General features: G+C 38.1%; 1 protein-coding gene across 1 annotated transcript; it reads left to right on the top strand.

The window, feature by feature from the left end:
- Positions 1–10,610: 10,610 nt before the first annotated feature.
- Positions 10,611–17,220, top strand: AICDA (activation induced cytidine deaminase; the record flags this gene model as incomplete). The annotated part of the gene is made up of 5 exons (XM_079139711.1): positions 10,611–10,713; positions 13,776–13,923; positions 16,097–16,367; positions 16,674–16,789; positions 17,167–17,220. Exons 1-5 carry the CDS (start codon positions 10,667–10,669, stop codon positions 17,218–17,220), a joined length of 636 nt encoding a protein of 211 aa, XP_078995837.1. The 5' UTR covers positions 10,611–10,666.
- Positions 17,221–20,179: the final 2,959 nt, after the last annotated feature.

Here is a 20,179-nt window from a genome sequence, read left to right as displayed (position 1 = left end):
TTGGTTTGACCAACACCATATCAAATATAATTTATGAAATGAAGTAAACAAATATCCAAAGATAATTCTGCCAACAGAGTCTCTTTTGACAAGACAGGGAGCTCCAAAGGAGCACATATCCATGTTTCAATTGATTTAGATTTAATTATCTGCTAGATCAACTATCCACATTTTTTTTTTTTTTTTTGTATGGGAGAAAGTCTTTCTTGCTCAAGGCATTTATTGAGTTTGTCTGACAGATTCAACCAAACACTATTCTAAATGTTACAATAATATGGGGGTGGGGGATCCTCTGTAGCTCTGATGAAGATTTCTAAACTGACATGGCAAAATAAATTAAGATCTTGTCCTAGTCTGTTTTCTACTACTATATCGGACTATCACAGACTGTGTAACCACCCAAATAGCTGGGATTATATATGTACCACCATATATGGCAAGAATAAAGAACTTAGTCATAAACTGACACCAAAGGTGAAAGATCTACACAGTACATTAAAACATATGAAACAATTATGAAATTGAAGAAGATACAAATAAATGGAAAGATATCTCATGTTCATGGATTTTAAAAATTAATACTGTTATAATTTCTGTACTAACCAAAGGAACGGAGATCCAACACAACCTCTATCAAACTTCTATTTTTCACAGAAATAGACAAATAGTTCTAAAATTTGCATGGAATTACAAAATTCCCTGACTAGACAAATCAGTCTTGAGAGGAAGAATGTTGGAGGTATCATACTTCTGATTTCAAATTGTATTCCAAAGATATAGTAATCAAATTAGTATGGCAATGGCATATAAACCTACACACAGACTGATGGAAAAGAATAAATGGAGCACATATGGTCAACAAGTGTTCAAGTGTGTTGTGTTAGTCAGCTTTCCACCACTGTGTCCTGAGAAAAAGTCAGTTAAGGAAGGAAAGGGTTATTTAGGTTCTCTGTTTCAGAGGTTTTAGTCCTTGATTTGTTGGCTTTATTTTGGGGCCTGTGGAGAGCAGGTGGGAGTACATGGTGGAGAAAAGTAGTTCACTTCATGTTGACTGGGAAGCAAAGAGAGAGAATGAGCTGGGGTCCCATTATTCTCCATGTATGTGTATATAAATATAATGTTGAGAGACTTGGATATGCACATGCAAGAAAACGAAAGACCCTATTCTTATACCATACGCAAAAGACCCCTCACAATGGATTAAAGACTTAAATGTAAGACCTGAAATCATAACATTCCTAGAAAAAATGGAGAAAAGGATCCTTGACATTGGTCTTCCTAATATTTTTTAGATATGATACTGAATAAACAGGCAATGAAAGCAAAAATAAGCAAGTGGGACTACAACAAACCGAAAAGCTTCTGTACTTTAGAGGAAACAAACAACAAATAAAAAGCAACCTGGGGTTTGGGAGAAAATATTTGCAGATGATATATTTAATAAGGGATTAATATTCAAAATATATAAGGGATTAATATTCAAAATATATACTTATACTGCTCAATAGTAAAAAAAACCAAACAACCTAATTTAAAAATGGGAAAAAGATCTGAATAGACATTTCTTAAAAGAAGACATACAAATTGCCAACAGGTAGGTAGGTATATGAAAAGATGTTTAATGCATTCTGATCATCAGGATTGCAAATCAAAACTGCAATGAGGTAACACTTCAGTGAAATAAGAATATTAAATATTTGGTTTCTACCCTTGTTTCCCGGCACAGATTGTCTAAAATTCTTGTAATTTCCAGAGTGATCACACATCTGACCCACGGCTCCTAAATCCCTTGGAATTTCATGGATGATAGGCTCATCTTTTACTCTAATAAGGCAACTCTTGATTGGCTCTTAAAAAGGGGTTTGGACCTCATACTAGACAAGGGTGCCAAAAACTTGCAATGGAGAAAAGAGAGCCTGTTCAACAAATGGTGCTGGGAAAACTGGAAATCCATATGCAGTAAAATGAAATTAAACCCCTATCTCTCATCCTGTACAAAACTCAACTCAAAATGGATCAAGGATCTACGAATTAGACCTGAGACCCTTCACCAAATAGAAGAAAAAGTAGGCCCGAATCTCTATCACGTTGGCTTAGGACAAGACTTCCTTAACAAGACCCCCATAACACAAGAAATAAAAGCAAGAATCAATAAATGGGATAGATTCAAACTAAAAAGTTTTTGTTCAGCACAGGAAACCATTAATAATGTGAAAAGAGAGCCTACAGAGTGGGAGAAAATCTTTTCCACACACACTTCAGACAGAGCACTCATTTCCAAAGTTTATAAAGAACTTAAAAAACTCTACGCCCAAAATATAAAGAACCCAATCAGTAAATGGGCTAAGGAAACGGGCAGACACTTCACAGAAGAAGATATACAGGTGATCAACAAATATATGAAAAAGTGTCCATCATCCCTAGTAATTAGAGAAATGCAAATTAAAACCACCCTATGATTTTATCTAACTCCAATTAGAATGGCTATTATTAAGAAAACAAGCAATAATAAATGTTGGCATGGATGTGGGGAAAGAGGCACACTCATACATTGCTGGTGGAGTTGCAAATTGGTACAATCACTCTGAAAAGCAGTATGGAGATTCCTCAGAAAGCTTGGAATGGACCCACCATTTGACCCAGCTATCCCACTCCTTGGTTTATACCCAAAGGACTTAAAATCAGCATACTACAGTGATGCAGCCACATCAATGTTCATAGCAGCTCAATTCACAATAGCTAGATTGTGGAACCAACCTAGATGCCCTTCAATTGATGAATGGATAAAGAAACTGTGGTATATATATACAATGGAATGTTATTCAGCCATAAAGAAGAAAAAAATTATGACATTTGCTGGTAAATGGATGAAATTGGAAAATATCATGCTAAGTGAAATAGGCCAAGCCCAAAAAACAAAAGGTCAAATGTTTTCTCTGAAAAATGCATGACAATATATAACTTGGGGGGTTATGGGGGCAAGAGAAGAATGAAGGAACTTAGGATGGTGTACAGGAAAATGGGGTGGGAGGGGGTGGGGGACAGAAAGGTAGTAGAATGAAACAGACGGTATTACCCTATATACGTATGATTACATGAATGGTGTGAATCTACATTGTGTACAACTATAAAAATGAAAAGTTGTACCCCATTTGTGTACAATGAATCAAAACGTTTCTGTAAAAATTAAAAAAAAAAATTGTAAAAAGGGGTTGATCACCAGAGAGACCAAGCCATGACTAGATGCCTGGAACTTTCAGACCTATTCTCTGGGCAGTGGGAGGAGCTGGAAATGGAGTTAATAATCAGTCATGGATACATGATCAAATGTCATAAAAATCCTTGAGCTACAGAGTTCAGAAAGCTTTCAGTTTGTCAAATACTTCTACCTACTGGGAGAATGGATCACCCCAATTCCATGGGACAGAAGCTCCTACTCTGAGGATCCTCCTAGGCCTTATCCTAGGTATTTCTTCATCTATTAATATAATGAACCAGTATATGTTACCCTGAGTACAATAAGTTGTCTTAGCAAATTAATTAGACTCAAGGAGGTGAGTGTGGAAACTCATGCCAATTGGTAAAAAGTGCAGGTCACAACCTGGGACTTCAGAATGGCATCTGAGGGGAGAGCCACCCTGTGAGACTGAGCCCTCACCCTGTGGCATCTGGCACTCTCTAGGTAGATAGGGTCAGAATTGAGCTAAATTATAAGATAGACAGTTGGTGTCCACTGGAGAATTGCTTGATGTGTGGGAAAAATCCTACACATCTGGTATTAGAAGAGGTACATTGATTGGTATGTGAATATAGAAGGAAAAATAGTTGACTGAATTTCCTGTTATACATTTTTGGTTTTGCATTGATTTTTCCCCCCATCTCAGAACCTCATACCAGTTAGAATAACATCTATCAACAAGACAAAAGAAAGCAAATATTTGAGAGGCTGTGGAGCAAAGGGAACCATGTGCACTTTTAGTGGGAATGAAAATTGACATAGACATTTCTAAACACACACACACACACACAAATTAAAATTACCATCTGATCTAGCAATCCCACTTTGGTGTATTTTGCCAAAGGAAATGAAATAAGCACTTCAAAGAGAGATCTACACTCCCACGTTCTTCACAGCATCGTTCACATTATTCACAGTAGACAAGATTTGGAAATGTGCTGTGATATACACATATGTAATATTATTCAGCCCTTAAAAAGGAGATCCTAAAAATGAAAAAGCAATTCCCTAGTAGAAAAAGAAAACTTCTATGTAAACTGCTTGATTCAAAGCTTACATAAGACTTTCAAATAAAAATCTTAAATTATAGCCATATAAAAAGGTCTAAAAAAAAGGAGATCCTGCCATTTATGGCAACAGAAGAAACTGTAGAACTTGGTGCGAAGTGAAATAAGCCAGACACAGAAATAAAATACTGTATAATCTCATTTATATGTAGAAACTAAAAAAAAAAAAAAACATTTATTACATAGAAACAAAGTAAAATGGTGGTTTCCAGGGGTTGGAACATGGGGAGATGTTGGTTAAAGAGTTTACAATTGCAGTTATATAGGATAACTAAGTCTAGAAATCTATTGTATAACATCAAAACTATAGTTAATAATACTGTATTATTAACTGGAAAATTAGTGTATACTGCAAACTTGATAAGAGTAGATTTCAGGTTTTCTTATTGCACACACAAAGAAAGGTCATTAGGTGAGGCAATGGAATTGTGAATTAGCTTGACCATAGCGATCATTTCTCCATGTACATCAAAGCATTATATCATACTCCTTATGTATATATCATTTTTGCCAGATGTGGTGGCACACATCCTAGCTTTTGGGGAAGCTGAAGCAGGAGGATCACAAGTTCAAGGTCAGCCTCAGCAACTCAGCAATTCCTTGTCTCGAAAATAAAATAAAAAGGGCTGGAGCTATGATTCAGTGCTAAAGCACCTCTGAATTCAATTCCCAATATTGCAAATATAAATATATATATATATATGCACACATACATACATATATATATGTACCTATGTATGTGCATGCATATATATATACATATATATGTACCTATATATGTGTGTGTGTGTGTATATATATATATATATATGTATGTATGTATGTAGGTATGCATTTTCCAAGTATTCATCAACAGGTAAATGGATAAACAATGGAATGTTACCAGTCATAAAAAGGAATGAAGTGCTGATACATAGTATAATATGGAAGAATCTTGAAAACATTATGCAAAAGGAAATGAGCCAGACACAAAAGAACAAGTATTGTATGACTCCACTTATATGAAATATCTTGAAAGGCAAATTCATAGAGACAGAAAGTAGATTAGAGGCTACTAGGGGCTGGGAAGAAGGAGGAATCATGAGTTTCTACATAGATGCTATGAGATTTCTTTTTGGGTGTGATCAAAGTTTTGGAAACAAAGCTGGGCATAGTGGGGCACACTTGTAAACTCAGTAATTTAGGAGGCTGAAACAGGAGAACTGCCAAGTTTAAGGCCAGCCTCAGCAACTTAGTGAGACTCCATCTCAAAATAAAAAAATAAAAAGGACTGGTGATGTCGCTTAGTGGTAAAGTGCCCCTGGGTTCGGTCCCCAGTTCCCTGCCCACTTCCAAAACAGATAATGGTGATGGGTAAAACAACATTGGAAATCTAATTAATGTCACTGAGTTGTACACTTAAAAGTGGTTAGAAATGAAAAAAAAAAAAAAAAAAAAAGAGAGAGAGAGAAATGAAAACCCCCAAAACAACAACAAAAAACCCAAAACAAAAAAGCCAACCAAACCAAAACAACAACACAACAATGACAAACAAAAGCCTGTGAATCAGCAATGAGCCAGTTTTCTTATTTTCGCCAGATTCAAAAGGGTATAATTTGAAAAGAGAGAATAAACAAAAGATACTAATACAATTTTGCATAATCATGAGAATAATAAGATACAGTATCAGGAGGGAGATTCATGTTGGGACACTGGGAAAATTTTTCTCTTCCATTTTATTTTATATACTTATTCATTTATCAATTGATTGAGTTTTTGTGGTGCTGGGGATTGAACTACATCCCCAACCCGCCCCCCCCTTTTTTCCCAATCCTTTTTAAAAAATTTGTTCTCATTAGTTCTACCTGACAGCAGAGTGCACTTTGAGTTATTGTACACAGATGGAACACAACTTCTCTTTTCTCTGTTTGTACATGATGCAGAGTCACACCATCACACAGGGTAATGATGTCTGTCTTATTCCACCATCTTTTCCACCCCATATCCCCTCCCTTCCCCTCACTCCCTTCTGCCCAATCCAAAGTTCCTCCATTCTTCCCTTGCCCCCTGTATTATGAAACAGCATCCACATATCAGAGAAAACATTTGGCCTTTGTTTTTTGGGGACTGGCTTATTTCTCTTAGCATGATATTCTCCAACTCCATTCTGTAAATGCCATAATTTCATTCTTCTTTAAGAAGAATATTCCATTGTATATATATATATACCACAGTTTCTTTATCCATTAATCTATTGAAGGGCATCTAGGTTAGTTCCACAGTTTACTTATTAGGAATTGAGCTGCCATAAACATTGATGTGACTGTGTTACTATGGTATGCTGATTTTAAGTCCTTTGGATATAACCTAAGGGGTTCCCAACCCTTTTTAATTTTTATTTTGAGACAGGGTCTTGCTAAGTTGCCCAGGCTGGCCTCGAACTTGTGATCCTCCTTCCTCAGTCTCCCCAGTCTCTGGGATTACAGAAACATGCCACCACACCCAGTTCTCTTCCATTTTTTGGAGGTGGGGGGGTTAGAGATGGCACCATCTCTGAGAATTAATGAAATATGGTAAAAGCACAAGTTACATCTAAGGAGACAAATTAAAGGGATCCTATTTCAAATAACCACAGCCCATGGTGGACTCTGAAGGGAAATTTGCAAGATCTCCTGGCTTCCCCCATTCTACTGTTCTATGACACATGGCTTGCCAAAGACAACTAAGACAACTACTACCTACTATCTTGCTGGTGCCTTGAAGAATTATTTCAGAAATAATAATTCAGACTGAGAAGTAAAATAAAGAGTGTCTTCCAAGTGATAAAAGTTGAAAAGAAAAAAATTACACAGGGGGAAAAAAAGTGGGGAATGGGAATTTCATTGATTTAAGATATAGTGATGAGGAAGTCTCAGCTACCAGACATAAAATAAATAAGAAATTAAGCTGTAACAACATACAGGGAAGAGCACTCCAGGTGGAGGTGCCAGGAGTGCAGGGGCAGTGGTGTGTGCTCTCTGCGTGTGTAAGGGAGAGTGGAAGGGGATGAGGTCTGAGGGGTCAGGTGATAGAGGGTCTTAAGAGCTATTGTAAGGATGTGGACTTATACCCAGAGAATGGGAAGCCATGGTCAAAAGAAGTTTCAAAAGAAGTACTCTGGTAGGTGCATGGAGAATACACTGTAATTGAAAAGAAGATGGAGGCAGGAAGGCCAGCAGGGGCACAAAACATAATCATCTGGCTCACTTAGACATGGAGGTGGTGAGAAGGGGTCTGTTCCTGGATATATTCCAAATAAAGTTAAGAGGATTTGCTAATGGACTGCGCATGGAACTTAAAAGAAAGATGAATCAAGGGTGACTCTGAAGTTCTTGGCTTGAGCAGGACATTGCCATTTACTGAGATGGGGAAGATAGCAAGAGGAGAGGATCTGTGATGGGAAAGAGAAGAGGGGCTAGTTTTAAGCATGTGTCCCAAAGAAGATGCTGAGAGGGAAGTTTGAGTCCAAGGCAGAGGTCCAAGCTAGAGCTATTGCTTATTAATTTGGGAATCATCAACGTAGAGGTGGTATTTAAAGCCACGAAGCAAGAAGAAAGACCCCAGCTGCTTTGTTCACTGTTGGATTTCCAGCACCTTTCACGTGTATATCTTATAGCAGGTATTAATTATCAACGCAATGGATACATAGAACATATATGCACTCAGCTGGGAGTGAGAAATAAAATCTTTAATAGACCACGTTGTATACAAGCAGGAACTTAAAGCCTCTTATTTGAAAAGCCAAACCTGTTTCCTGAGTTCAATACAGTCATTTAAGCACTGATTCTGCCTGGTGAAATAAGCAGTTTGGTATTTGGGGGGCATTGCTACTTCTGATTTGAAATTTAAAGTTTTTTTTTTTTTAATGGCTCACTCAAAAATTACTCTTTGATGTAAACATCTAGTCTTCCAGCAATTCTTGTAATGTAATCAAAAAGAAAAACATTGGTGGTTTGGAGGTAAAATTTCTGGGTTCTAAATCCTATATAACTGAGTTTACTTGCTCCTTGCTCAGCCACAAAGCAGGGCTGTTTATGCCTATCTCTGTTGAGGTCCAAAGACATTGTGGAAATTAACTGAGATGCTTTCAGCTCACAGAACACAAGATGCCACTTAAATTCTATTTAATGCCATTTAAGTGAATATGAATATTATTATTATTATTATACTTTTAAAATTAAAGATAATGTTTATTGGGTTGGGGATGTAGCTCAGTGGCAGAGCCTTTGCCTACCATACATAAAGCCTTGGATTTGATTCACACACACACACACACACACACACACACACACAACAGCCAAGCATGGTGGCAAATGTCTGTAATCCCAGTGACTTGGGATTGACAGGAGGATTGCAAGTTTGAGCCAGCCTAGGTAATTTAGCAAGACCCTATCTCAAAATAAAAGGTCTGGGGATGTTGCTCAGTGGTTAGAGCACTCTGGGTTCAATCCCCAGTTTAATTGAAGAAGTGTCTACTGCTACTGTCTCCTGATCTTTGTTACCTATGAAGCATGGACTGGTTTCTTAGAGGCAGCCCTAAAGGAAAGTAAACATTCAGCAAAGCTACCCTCAAACATTTAACCCTTGTGACTCTGCCTATGACAACCCCACCCATCTTCACTGGACCCAAATTAGGAGGAAGGCCATTGGGGTACCTGGTGGTGGTGATTCTATGGGGGAGGAGTCTATAAGGGCAAGTTCAAATTTGAATGTGAGGGGCCAATGATTTGTCAGACAGAGGCAGTGAAGCAGCATTGCTTGAGGCAAGATTTTCTTGGCTTAAGACTTTCAGTGAATCAAGAAAGACACTCTGGAAACCACTATGGACAGGTAAAGAGGCAATCTCCTTATGGGTGGTTGCATTGGGTTTCTTAGAGTAATGAGGTCAGTAACTATCCCTGTGTGACTTGCAAGATCTGCTTGGTCAATGTGCCATTTATTATTCTGAATCTGTCTTAACTTCTAATCAGGCCTTACATGTTCTCAGCCTTACTTTCTCTGTTCTGTACTTCTTTCCATCCCTCTCTTTTTCATGTTGCTCACACACACAAACACACACACACAAACACACACACACACACACACAAACTATGCACAAAGTACTGACTTGTCTGGAACTTGCCACCACTAGAACTAGTTTATGATAGTAATATTAGCAGAAAAATATTCAGAGACTCAAATCATGAAAAGCTCATAGCAATATTATACTAAAAACAGTAGTGGTAATTTTTTTATGATAAATCTGTTAATATTCAATAATAAAACCATTTGAAGGCAATTTTCCTAGGGAGCTTACTGAAATAATTTAACTGTGGCAAGGAAATTTGTACTTTTAAAAATTATACAACATTCAAGATTAGTTGCTTGAAAGTCATTAAGGTTGTTATAAGGATTAAAATTCATTTAAGCAAGTTATTTTATGCTATAGATCCAAGTATTAAACAAGTTAGTGGCATGTTTGCTAGTTAACTAATCTTTACATTTTTTCAAATACAGTCTAACTTACTTCTTAAATTTGGATTCTGTAAGGTTTTCACAATGTCTCAACATGCAGTTTATGGTAAGTTATTATTATAGAGCTTATTCCATTCTAAGTTTTTCCATATTTTTATTAGTATATTATAGTTTTATATAGTGGTTCCATTCTTATTATGATGATTACTAGGAATGTAGGAGAATCATACCTAATTTACATATTTTATCTCAATATAATTCTTTAACAAATAATTTTTACTCCATAGTTAGGAATTTCTATGGTAGTGCTGGGGGGTGTAGCTCAGTGGTAGAGTGCTTGCTAGTCTTGTAAAAGTAAATAAACAAAAATAAGATTTTTAATGGTAGATTAAATCCTCTTCAGAATATTTTCTTGAGAGAAAATAATATCAACTGTCCCCTCAATTTGCAGTAAGATTGTGAAAACTAATCTGAGGTGTAAATCCTGGTGAAAGGTCCAGTGGAAATATCTGCACATAAGGAAAGATAAAGCAAAGGTAAAGTCAGTATTAAAATTCAGAGAAAGATAAATAAGGACAAAGATGAAATTCCACAGGACAAAAGGACAACACACGGTTATCATTCAGGAAGGTCCTGACTGCAGCGTTGATTGGTGATAGCAAGAAGATGAGTACGTCAGGATTATTTTTAACCCATTTCTTTCTGGTTTGCATTGCTGGGGATGCAGCTCATGTTCTGCCTCAGGGAACACAGCTGTCCAAGCAGCTGTCAACCTGGGGACCTGAAAAAATTGCCTCTGCAAAGTTCTTCCTACCTAGGAGAGACACCATCAGAACAGGTGCTGGAAACAGGTTCCAAGTTAGAGTCGAAGGGAAGAAATGAATCAAGAATGTTCATAACAGATCAGGCTCTGGCAAAATCATCTCACTCTGGCAGGTAACTTGACTGAAACAGTCAAGGCCAACTGCATTTTCACACAGTGTAGGACACAAAAGTATCCCTGAATTCCTTTACCTATGTTATGTTCTTCTTTCCTATATTCCCAGGACATTCCTCCTTCATCATAATAACAGAACCTGCTCTAACACATCACACACACACACACACACACACACACACACACACATTCATGTGCTCACAGGCACATGAACATACACATACCACCTATGGTGCATGAACAAAGAAGGTTTCCAGGGTTGGGGATGTACAATGGTAAAATGCTTGACTTGAATGTATGCTGCCCTGTTTCCATCCCAGCGTACGAGAGGGAAATAAAGATAAAAGGTTCCTCACTGTTCTCATCTATTCAGCCCCAAAAGATAGGTTAAATATAACAGGATATTGGTAAGAGATGACTCTAGCAGGGTGTAGTGATGCATGACTACAATCGCAGTGACTCAGAAGTCTGATGCAGGAGGATCCCAAGTGCAAGGACAGTCTGAGCAATATAGGGAGACCCTGTCTCAAAATTAAAAATAAGCAAAGCTTACTGGTAGAGCGCCCCTGGATTCAGTCCTCAGTACCACAGACAACAACAATAACAACAACATCTGTTTGGGCTCCAGAAAGATATTTTTTTTCTTTCTCTTCTATATTTATTAAGGGCTTATTACATGTTGAACTTACACATGCTAATGGTAATAATAGTGGTGGTGCTATGGTGATTACCATAATACATCATTACCATTTGAAAAGCTGATTGTTGCTGAGGCTTTGTATCCATTTTAGATTCTTGTCAATTATGCATTTTTAACTTTTAAAAATTTTTTGGTGCCAGGAATTGAACCCAGTGCCTATCAAAATATGTACCATATGTTGGGCATGGTGACACATTCCTGTAATCTCAGTGGCTCAGGAGGCTGAGGGAGGAGAATCACAAGTTTAAAGTGAGCAATTTAGGGAGGCCATAAGAAACTTATCGAGACCCTGTCTCAAAATAAAATATAAAAAGGGGTGGGGATGTGGCTCAGTGGTTAAGGGCCTCAGGGTTCAGTCTCTGGTACCAAAGCAACAACAACAACAACAACAACAACAACAACAACAAAACTCTACCATTGAACTTTACCACCAGTACCTAACTGCATAGTTCACTTAAAAAAAAATAATAATAATACAGCTGGGTGAGGTTTCACATGCCTGTAATCCCAGCAACTCAGGGAGCTAAGGCAGGAGGCTGGCTACTTCAAAGCCAGCCTCAGCAGATTAGCGAGGCACTTAGCAACTCAGTGAGACCCTGTCTCTAAATAATATATAAAAAAGGGCTGGAGATGTAACTCAGTGGTTAAGCACCCCTGGGTTCAATCCCCAGTACCAAAAAAAAAAAAAAAAAAAAAATACAGTTGACTAATTTTTATATTGTTTGATATGTACAATGTTTATACTGGTGATAAATCTAGTTAACATTTAAAATGTTTTTCAATAAATTTTATGTGTGTGAAGGGAGACATTTAAATTGAAAGAGCTAGCTGGGCATGGTAGTGCATGCCTGTAATCCCAACAATTTAGGAGGCTGAAGCAAGAGGATCACAAGTTGAAGTTCAGCCTCAGCAATTTAGTGAGGCCCTAAGCAACTAAATAAGACCTTGTTTCAAAATAAAAAATAAAAAGGGCTGGGATGTGGTTCTGTTAAGCATCCCTGGGTTCAATCTCTGATACCAAAACAAAACAGAATTGAAACAGCCATGATAATGGGCTGTTGACCTAGATTTTCTACCTAATAAAGTTGACATTGGGGCAGTTAATTTTTTTTTTTTTTTTCCTTTTTTTGCGGTGCTGGGGATCAAACCCAGGGCCTATGCGTGCAAGGCAAGCACTCTACCAACTGAGCTATCTCCCCAGCCCCGGGGCAGTTAATTTTTAAAGTCAGGTCTGTCACACATAATATATTATTAAATTATCAGTTCTCATTTTTTGTCCATACAAAGACTGGCACATGAATGTCCATAGAACCTTTACTTACAATTGCACCAAAGTGTGCATTATCCAAATATCCATCAACAGGTGAATAAGAAAGCAAAACATGCTATACTCATGCAATAGAATACCACTCTGCAGGAAAAAGGAACAAACTGTGATACATGGATGAGTCTCAAAGTCATTATGTTAAGTGAAATAAGTAAGATTGAAAAAGATAATGTATGATTTATACGAAATGATAGAAAATGAATAGTAATTTATAGAAGTTACAGAAAGCAAGTCAGTGGTTGCCTGGTGGAGAGGAGAATTAACTACAAGGGGGGATGAAGAAACTTTGTGGGAGTTACCTGGGAAGGGTTCTGTAACTTGATTGTGGTAGCAGTTTGGGGTGTTTACATCTGCCAATATTCACAGAATCGTGAGTGAAATTTACTGTATGTAAATTACACCTCAATGTAAAAAAAAAAAAGTGCAAAGAAGTTTCAATTCTCTTGCCAACAAAGTATATTCAAATTCCTCACCAGTTTTTAACAAGTTCTCTGCACTTCTGCCCAGTACCATTAGGTGGCAGCACTATCTACACAAGTTGGAAAAATATATACCTGGAAAAGAGGACCCACAAAAACTAGAGACACCACTCTTGCTTTAATATCAACCCTGACACATAGCTCGTGCTACTATACTCCCAGCTTTAACAAGAATTCTAAATTTCCTTAAAGAAACTTGAGTTACCAAAGAGCATTTTAACAAATTCAACTTACTGTGCACTTGCCAAGTTTCGCTCAGTTGGTCTTAATTTTAATCAGGAAAAGATGTTTATGATGGATTCCAAAGTCAGTAGGTCTCAGGCATTCAGCAAATGAAGGAAGAGATGCACCCAAGTAATTATAGATTTTAAAAGTCATAATAATAAGGCTAGGAATGTAGCTCAGTGGTAGAGCCTAGTAAGCAAGAAGCCCTGGGTTCATTCCATCCCTAGCACCAAGCAACATCAGCAGCAGCAGTAGCATCTGAAGGAAAACCCAGAGTGACCAGAGACTGAACTGTGTTCCTGCATTCCTTCTCTTTCCTCTCACCGACAGCCTTCTGATGAAGCAGAAGAAGTTTCTTTACCATTTCAAAAATGTCCGCTGGGCTAAGGGTCGGCATGAGACCTACCTATGCTATGTTGTGAAGCGGCGGGACAGTGCTACCTCCTTTTCACTGGACTTTGGCCACCTTCGCAACAAGGTATCAATTAATTTGCTTCCCCAGCATTTGAAAGCTAAACATTTAGTTACTTGCTAAGGGTCCTAATTTCAGCTCTTTTTTTTTTTTTTTTTGGTACTGGTGATTTAACCCAGAGGTACTTTACCACAGAGCCACATCCCCAGCCCTTTTTATTTTTTATTTTGAGACAGGTCTCCCTAAATTTCTAAGGACCTATCTAAGTTGCTGAGGCTGGTCTTGAACTTGCCATCCTCCTACGTAGCCTCCTGAGTCCCTGGAATTACAGGCATGGGCCACTGTAGCTAGCTCACTGCCCCCCACCCCCTTTTTCATTTCTGTCTCCACTAACTTCCTCAAATACTCTTTTTCCCCCCATGCATCCATATTAGACATGGCCGAAAGGTCATCTAATGTCCTCCCCAATCATGCCGGGTATCCTAATGCCATATTTGACCCCAAACTTTCTTCCCCTTTCCTAGACTATGAATTGTCCTGAGATTAAGGTAAGAGGATTTTGATGTGAGGAATATTATCAGCTTGTTTTATTTATTGATTGTGGTACTGGGGATCAAACTCAGGCCTTGAACATACTAGTCAAGTGCTGCCCCTTAGTCATGTGCCTAGCCCCTCAAACTGAAATCCAATTTTTTTTTTCTTTTTCTGAGATGGAGTCTCTCCATTTTGTCCAGGCTGGTCTTGAATTTGTGGGTGTAAGTGATTCTCCTGCCTAGTCTCCCAAGTACCTGAGACTACAGGCACATGCCACCATGCCCAGCTCAAGCAAAATTTTAAATGAAAAAAACTAATTGTCTTTGGAATTTGAAAATTTATAAAGATGAAAATTTTAGGTGAAATTATAGTGGCTTGCTTCTGTTTTCCCAATGATTTCTATTCCCTCCTACTCATGTAGATTGAAGGCCAGAAAATATATTTAACATGGTGAGCCCCAGAAAACACAGAGAAGCCTTCACTTATTGGTTAACTAAATCAAACTTTCAGCTGCCTGACAGCATTACATTTTCAAAACCCTTCATCCACTAGCAACTTGGGTGACTGAAGCAGGAAAATGGAAAGTTTGAGGACAGCCTCAACATCTTAGACCCTATCTCAAAAATTTAAAAAAAAATTTTTTAAGGGTTGGGGATATAGAGTAACACCAGGTTTAATGCCCGGTATCGAGGGGAAAAGTTTAAAAAGACTTCTTCATCAAAATCAAATGATCTTACATAAGTTTCTGCCTGTGAATATCTCCTTTCATAACATTCTGTGACATTTAGTCTTGGTTGAATTCCAGGGGAGAATTCATGGGGTGGAATGTCATTGTCTGATGGTTATTTCATTACACTATTTTCATTGCCCTTATTTGTTTGCCTATTTTTATTACCACTGTTATTTTACAGTCTAATCATTTTCTTATTCTGTGACATAACACATTCTATGTATAGAAACCTTTCATTTTATCCAGCACTTTACCCATTTTTCTGATGAGGAAATGTAAGAACCAAGAGTTGGGTAGTTTGTTTAAGTCTCAATAGTGGAGCTAGAAAATAAAACCTGTCTTCATATTATTGGACTAATGACTTCTGCAATAAGAGGTTGATTCGTTATACCTCACTATTGCAATTATTATTACAATCATAGAGATCATACGATGAGCAAACACATTATTTAATTGCTCTTGGCCCATACCAGTGCCTATTCTACAACACCCACCTGTCTGAATCACCATAATCTGTTTTCCCTCTTCATCCTCCCAAGCAACCTCACAAATTGTCCTAGCTCCACCTACCGGTCCAGGTGTAGTTCCACAATGTTTCAGCAAGAGAAACTTCCAAAACACTTTCCTTCTTAAAAGGTGCAAAAGTAACTTCAAAATACAAATTCAATTTCTGCACAGGTAGTATGATGCTATTTCCTCCATTCTCTACTTAACTCATTTCATCCTTCTCTACCCCCCCACCTCCCAATCCTTAGCCTTCCTTCACTGGGTAAGACCACTATTACACACACACAAAGGTTTTGATTCACCACTTACTAGGGAGCTCTTTTGAGCAAGTTGCTTGACCTCTGTGTAACACAAAGACAATAACTGTTAGCATCCTAAGAGATTACTGAGGGAGAGAATACCTGTGAAATTACCACAACCACAACAAAAGTCAATGAACTTCAGCTGAGTTCTCTGCTCTCTCCCCAGTCGGGTTGCCACGTGGAACTGCTTTTCCTCCGCTACATCTCGGACTGGGACTTGGATCCTGGCCGGTGCTATCGAGTTACCTGGTTCACCTCCTGGAGCCCCTGCTACGACTGTGCCCGGCATGTGGCAGACTTTCTAAGAGGGAACCCCAACCTCAGCCTGAGGATCTTCACGGCGCGCCTCTACTTCTGCGAGGACCGTAAGGCTGAGCCTGAGGGGCTGCGGCGGCTGCACCGAGCTGGGGTCCAAATCGCCATCATGACTTTCAAAGGTGAGAAGGGGAACCTTTTGCTCAGGCTCTGTGCCGCAGACATGATTTTGAATTGCAATTCAGAATGAGAAGAGTCAGTGGGGAAAATTCAGGGGGATGAATTGCCTAAGGGTCCTGGTTCACCATGGGAGTAAAAAAATATTGATTAGAATTTGAGGAAAGCAATGAATGGCTTAGAGACAAGGTCCTGGGTAAATGAGGAAACGGGCCAGGGTTTTCTTTACTTCTAGTTTAAGACCAGAACTATCTTCTTCTCTCGCCCCCCACTTTTTTTTTTTTTTTTTTTTTTTTTTTTTTTTGCTAAAGATTATTTTTACTGCTGGAATACTTTTGTCGAAAATCATGAAAGAACTTTCAAGGCCTGGGAGGGGCTGCATGAAAATTCAGTTCGTCTATCCAGACAGCTTCGTCGCATCCTTTTGGTAAGGGGCTTCCTTGCTTTGCACTTTTTCTCTCTATAGTCTTTTCCTGGAGCTTCTTATATTTTTAAAAGTCACTCAGGTTTTTCATCTGATGAAACTTTATTTCTCCTACAATTCAGTTTTCCCTTCTGTTAATTCATAGTTCAGAGCTCTCCATTAAGATGCCTTTCCTTTACCTTCTCTTTCTCTCATTGCTTTACATGTCTTCTTCTTTCTGTTTATCTCTCCTCAGATTACTCAGATGTGTTTCCCTCCTGGCCAGAATTCCAGTTTACTAACTAAATGTTATAAAGATAGCCATGCAGTTTAGAAGACTGCCCTCTCTTCAGCTCAGTTTTGAAGCCATTCACTCTATTCATTTTTCTCTTTCTTTGCAGCCCCTATATGAGGTGGATGACTTACGAGATGCCTTTCGTACTTTGGGACTTTGATAGCAAAGCTCCTGGAATGTCACCACAATGAAATATCTTTGCTGAAGAGAACGGATAGAATAATCCTTCAAACCTTCTCTGTTTATCTTCTTCAACTCTTACTTTCTTGGAGTGTAGAGGGGAAAAAAATACTTGTATGTGATTTCAAAAATATCTGTCTTGAAAATAGAGAAGGAACGCAGGCCGACCAGGGTGATTTTGCAACTGGTGCAGTTTTGAGTGCAGCATCGCCCTCTACTGAGAAAGAACAGAACTGCAGGACCTGGGACCATCCTAAAGTGTCAATGTTCTATGAATTTAAGGCAGAATGAAAACAGAAGGTATATACTAAAAAGCATGGTGAGAAGATCAAATGATTTTATATTAATACCCTTTATTATTTTATTGTCATATTTTAATTGTCAGATTTTAGTGACATTTTTCTACTTTTTTCCTTTGAAGTTCACATTTGGGTAACTAGATCTATCATCTATCTGTAGAACATCCTGATGAGAGAATCTGGGTGATTATAAGCCCAAACCCTCTCCCCAAAGCATTAATATTCAAACACATTCTGTATATTTTAATTGTCTGAAGCATGTTTTTATATTTGTATATAAGAGGATGGGGATGGAGGGTTTGGACTGCAGATGATCACCTTCAGGTGATTTTAATAAAGGATCTTCAAGTCCATAATGAGAACTGTGAAGATGCTGCTGAATGATGAGTTGATGTCTTAAGAAGAAAATCCTCTGGAAACACACTCTAAAGAAGTCCATAATTTAGAAATACCCACAAACTTTGCACTTAATACTGTACACTTGAAAGGGAGTTGCTTGAATATTGAGAAGAGTAAAATCTGTTCTTTTTGGTGGGCCTTTTAACCTCAGCAATGCTAAGCAGGTCAAGGTTCCCACCTTTTATATGTGTGTGATGCTTCTCCCAAAGAGTATGACAAAAGAAAATAATATTTGAGAGGGAAAGGTGAGAAAACACTGAAAGGAAAATTGTGATTTTTTTCCAGCAAAATCAGAGTAAAAACAGACTCCCTGTTTGTCCCTAACAACTATTCTTGATGCTGGGAAAAAATAGGATTCAGAATAACTATCCCTATGCAATTATTACCTAGCAATCTTTGCAATGAAAGATGAAAACTTGTATGCACAACTGTTATCAGTTTAATTTTTTTACAGTACTGGGGATTGAAGCCAGGGGTGCTCTACCACTGAGCTACACCCCCAGTCCTTTGCATTTCTAATTTTGAAATAGGGTTGCACTAAGTTGCCCAGACTGGCCTTGAACTTGCCATCTTCCTGCCACAACCTCTCAAGCAGTTGGGGGGGAGGGTAATAGGAGTGTGTCACCATGTTTGATATTTTAATCTTATTGTGCATAGGTTTGTGAAAGATTAAATAATAAATAATAATTGAATACTACTTCATGTATTCATTCATTTTTATATTATACCACAGTGTCTAGCAATATTTTGTTATCATAATTTCCTTTTCTGAAATATTGAAATTGGTTCCTGAAGTCTCATAATTTTGTAACTTTAATTAATCAATTTTGGGGGTATTGGGGATTGAACCCTGGGCTTTGAACATGCTACACAAACACTCTATCACTGAGCAACTTTATTAGCCTTACCCTGTTCTAGACTGCCCTCCTTGAAGATAAGAGTTATTCACAAACTCAGTCGTAGAATTGACTCCATTCTCTAAGAATTTATTATCCATAGCAAGCCCTCATACTCTTTGACCCTCCCCCAAATCACCTAATCAAAGTCCAAAATCAATTATAGCTCCAATTCCACAATTGTTTCTAATTTCTTTTTACTGAGATACCTCATGTATAGGGGCTCCTCCTACTGTGTGTTCACCCTCTCTGCAATGAGTAATAAACCCAATTTGTTCAACTATCAGTGTGTTCCTGGTGATCTGTGGGAGGAGGGCATCAATATACCTGAGTATGAGTCATCAACATCCTAGCCTAGTCTGTTGTAATAAGTTCACCAGTTTTTTGTTTTGTTTTGTTTTGTACTGGGAATAGCATCAGGGGTGCTTTACCACTGAGCCACATCCCCAGCCTTTTTTATTTTATTTTTTTAAATTTTGAGATAGGGTCTCACCAAGTTGCAGAGGATGACCTTGAACTTGGGATCCTCCTGCCTCAGCCTCTGGGCCTGCTGGGTTTATAGACATGCATCACCCTGCCTTGCTCACCAGATCTTGTTGCATTTTAGTGAGATTCACTCTGAGATGGTCGTGCTGACAATGATTGTTTTTAAGGAGACTTCATGAAAAATGAATACTGAGTCTATTAATTATTCATTCATTCTTCCAACTATTTATTGATCAATATGTATAGCTTTGTGATCAACATCATGAAAATATTTTTAAAAAGTCAGGCAAACAGTACACACCTACAATCCCAGCTACTTAGGAGGCTAAAGCAAGAGAATTGCAAGTTCAAGACCAACCTGGGAAACTTAGCAAGATCCTGTCTCAAAATAAAATAAAAAGGACTATGGGGTACCCCTAGGTTCAATCCCCAGTGCTGAAAATAAATAAAATTGATTAATTAAAAAGGGCTTTGTGTAGCTCAGTGATCAAACACTTGCCTAATATGCATGAGACCTGGATTCAATTCCCAGTGCTGCAAAACAAAAAAAAATCTTTTTTTTTAAACCACAAAGACCCTCCTTTCCAGAAACTGACCACCAGGCATGATGACCCATGCCTGTAATCCCAGCAACTTGGGAGGCTGAGGCAGGAGGACTGAGTCCAAAGCCAACCTCAGTAATGGGAAGGCACTGAGCAACTCAGTGAGACCCTGTCTCCAAATAAAAATACAAAATAGGGCTAGGGATGTGTCTCAGTGGTCAAGTGCCCCTGAGTTCAATACCTGGTACAAAAAAAAAAAAAAAAAAAAAAAGCCTCAGCAAGACCCTGTCTCAAAAATAAAATATACATTAAAAAAG

Source organism: Sciurus vulgaris (assembly GCF_902686455.1).
Source record: "Sciurus vulgaris genome assembly, chromosome: 5".
In the NCBI taxonomy this organism is placed as follows: Eukaryota; Metazoa; Chordata; class Mammalia; order Rodentia; family Sciuridae; genus Sciurus; species Sciurus vulgaris.
This window is presented reverse-complemented; position numbering and strand designations above follow the sequence as displayed.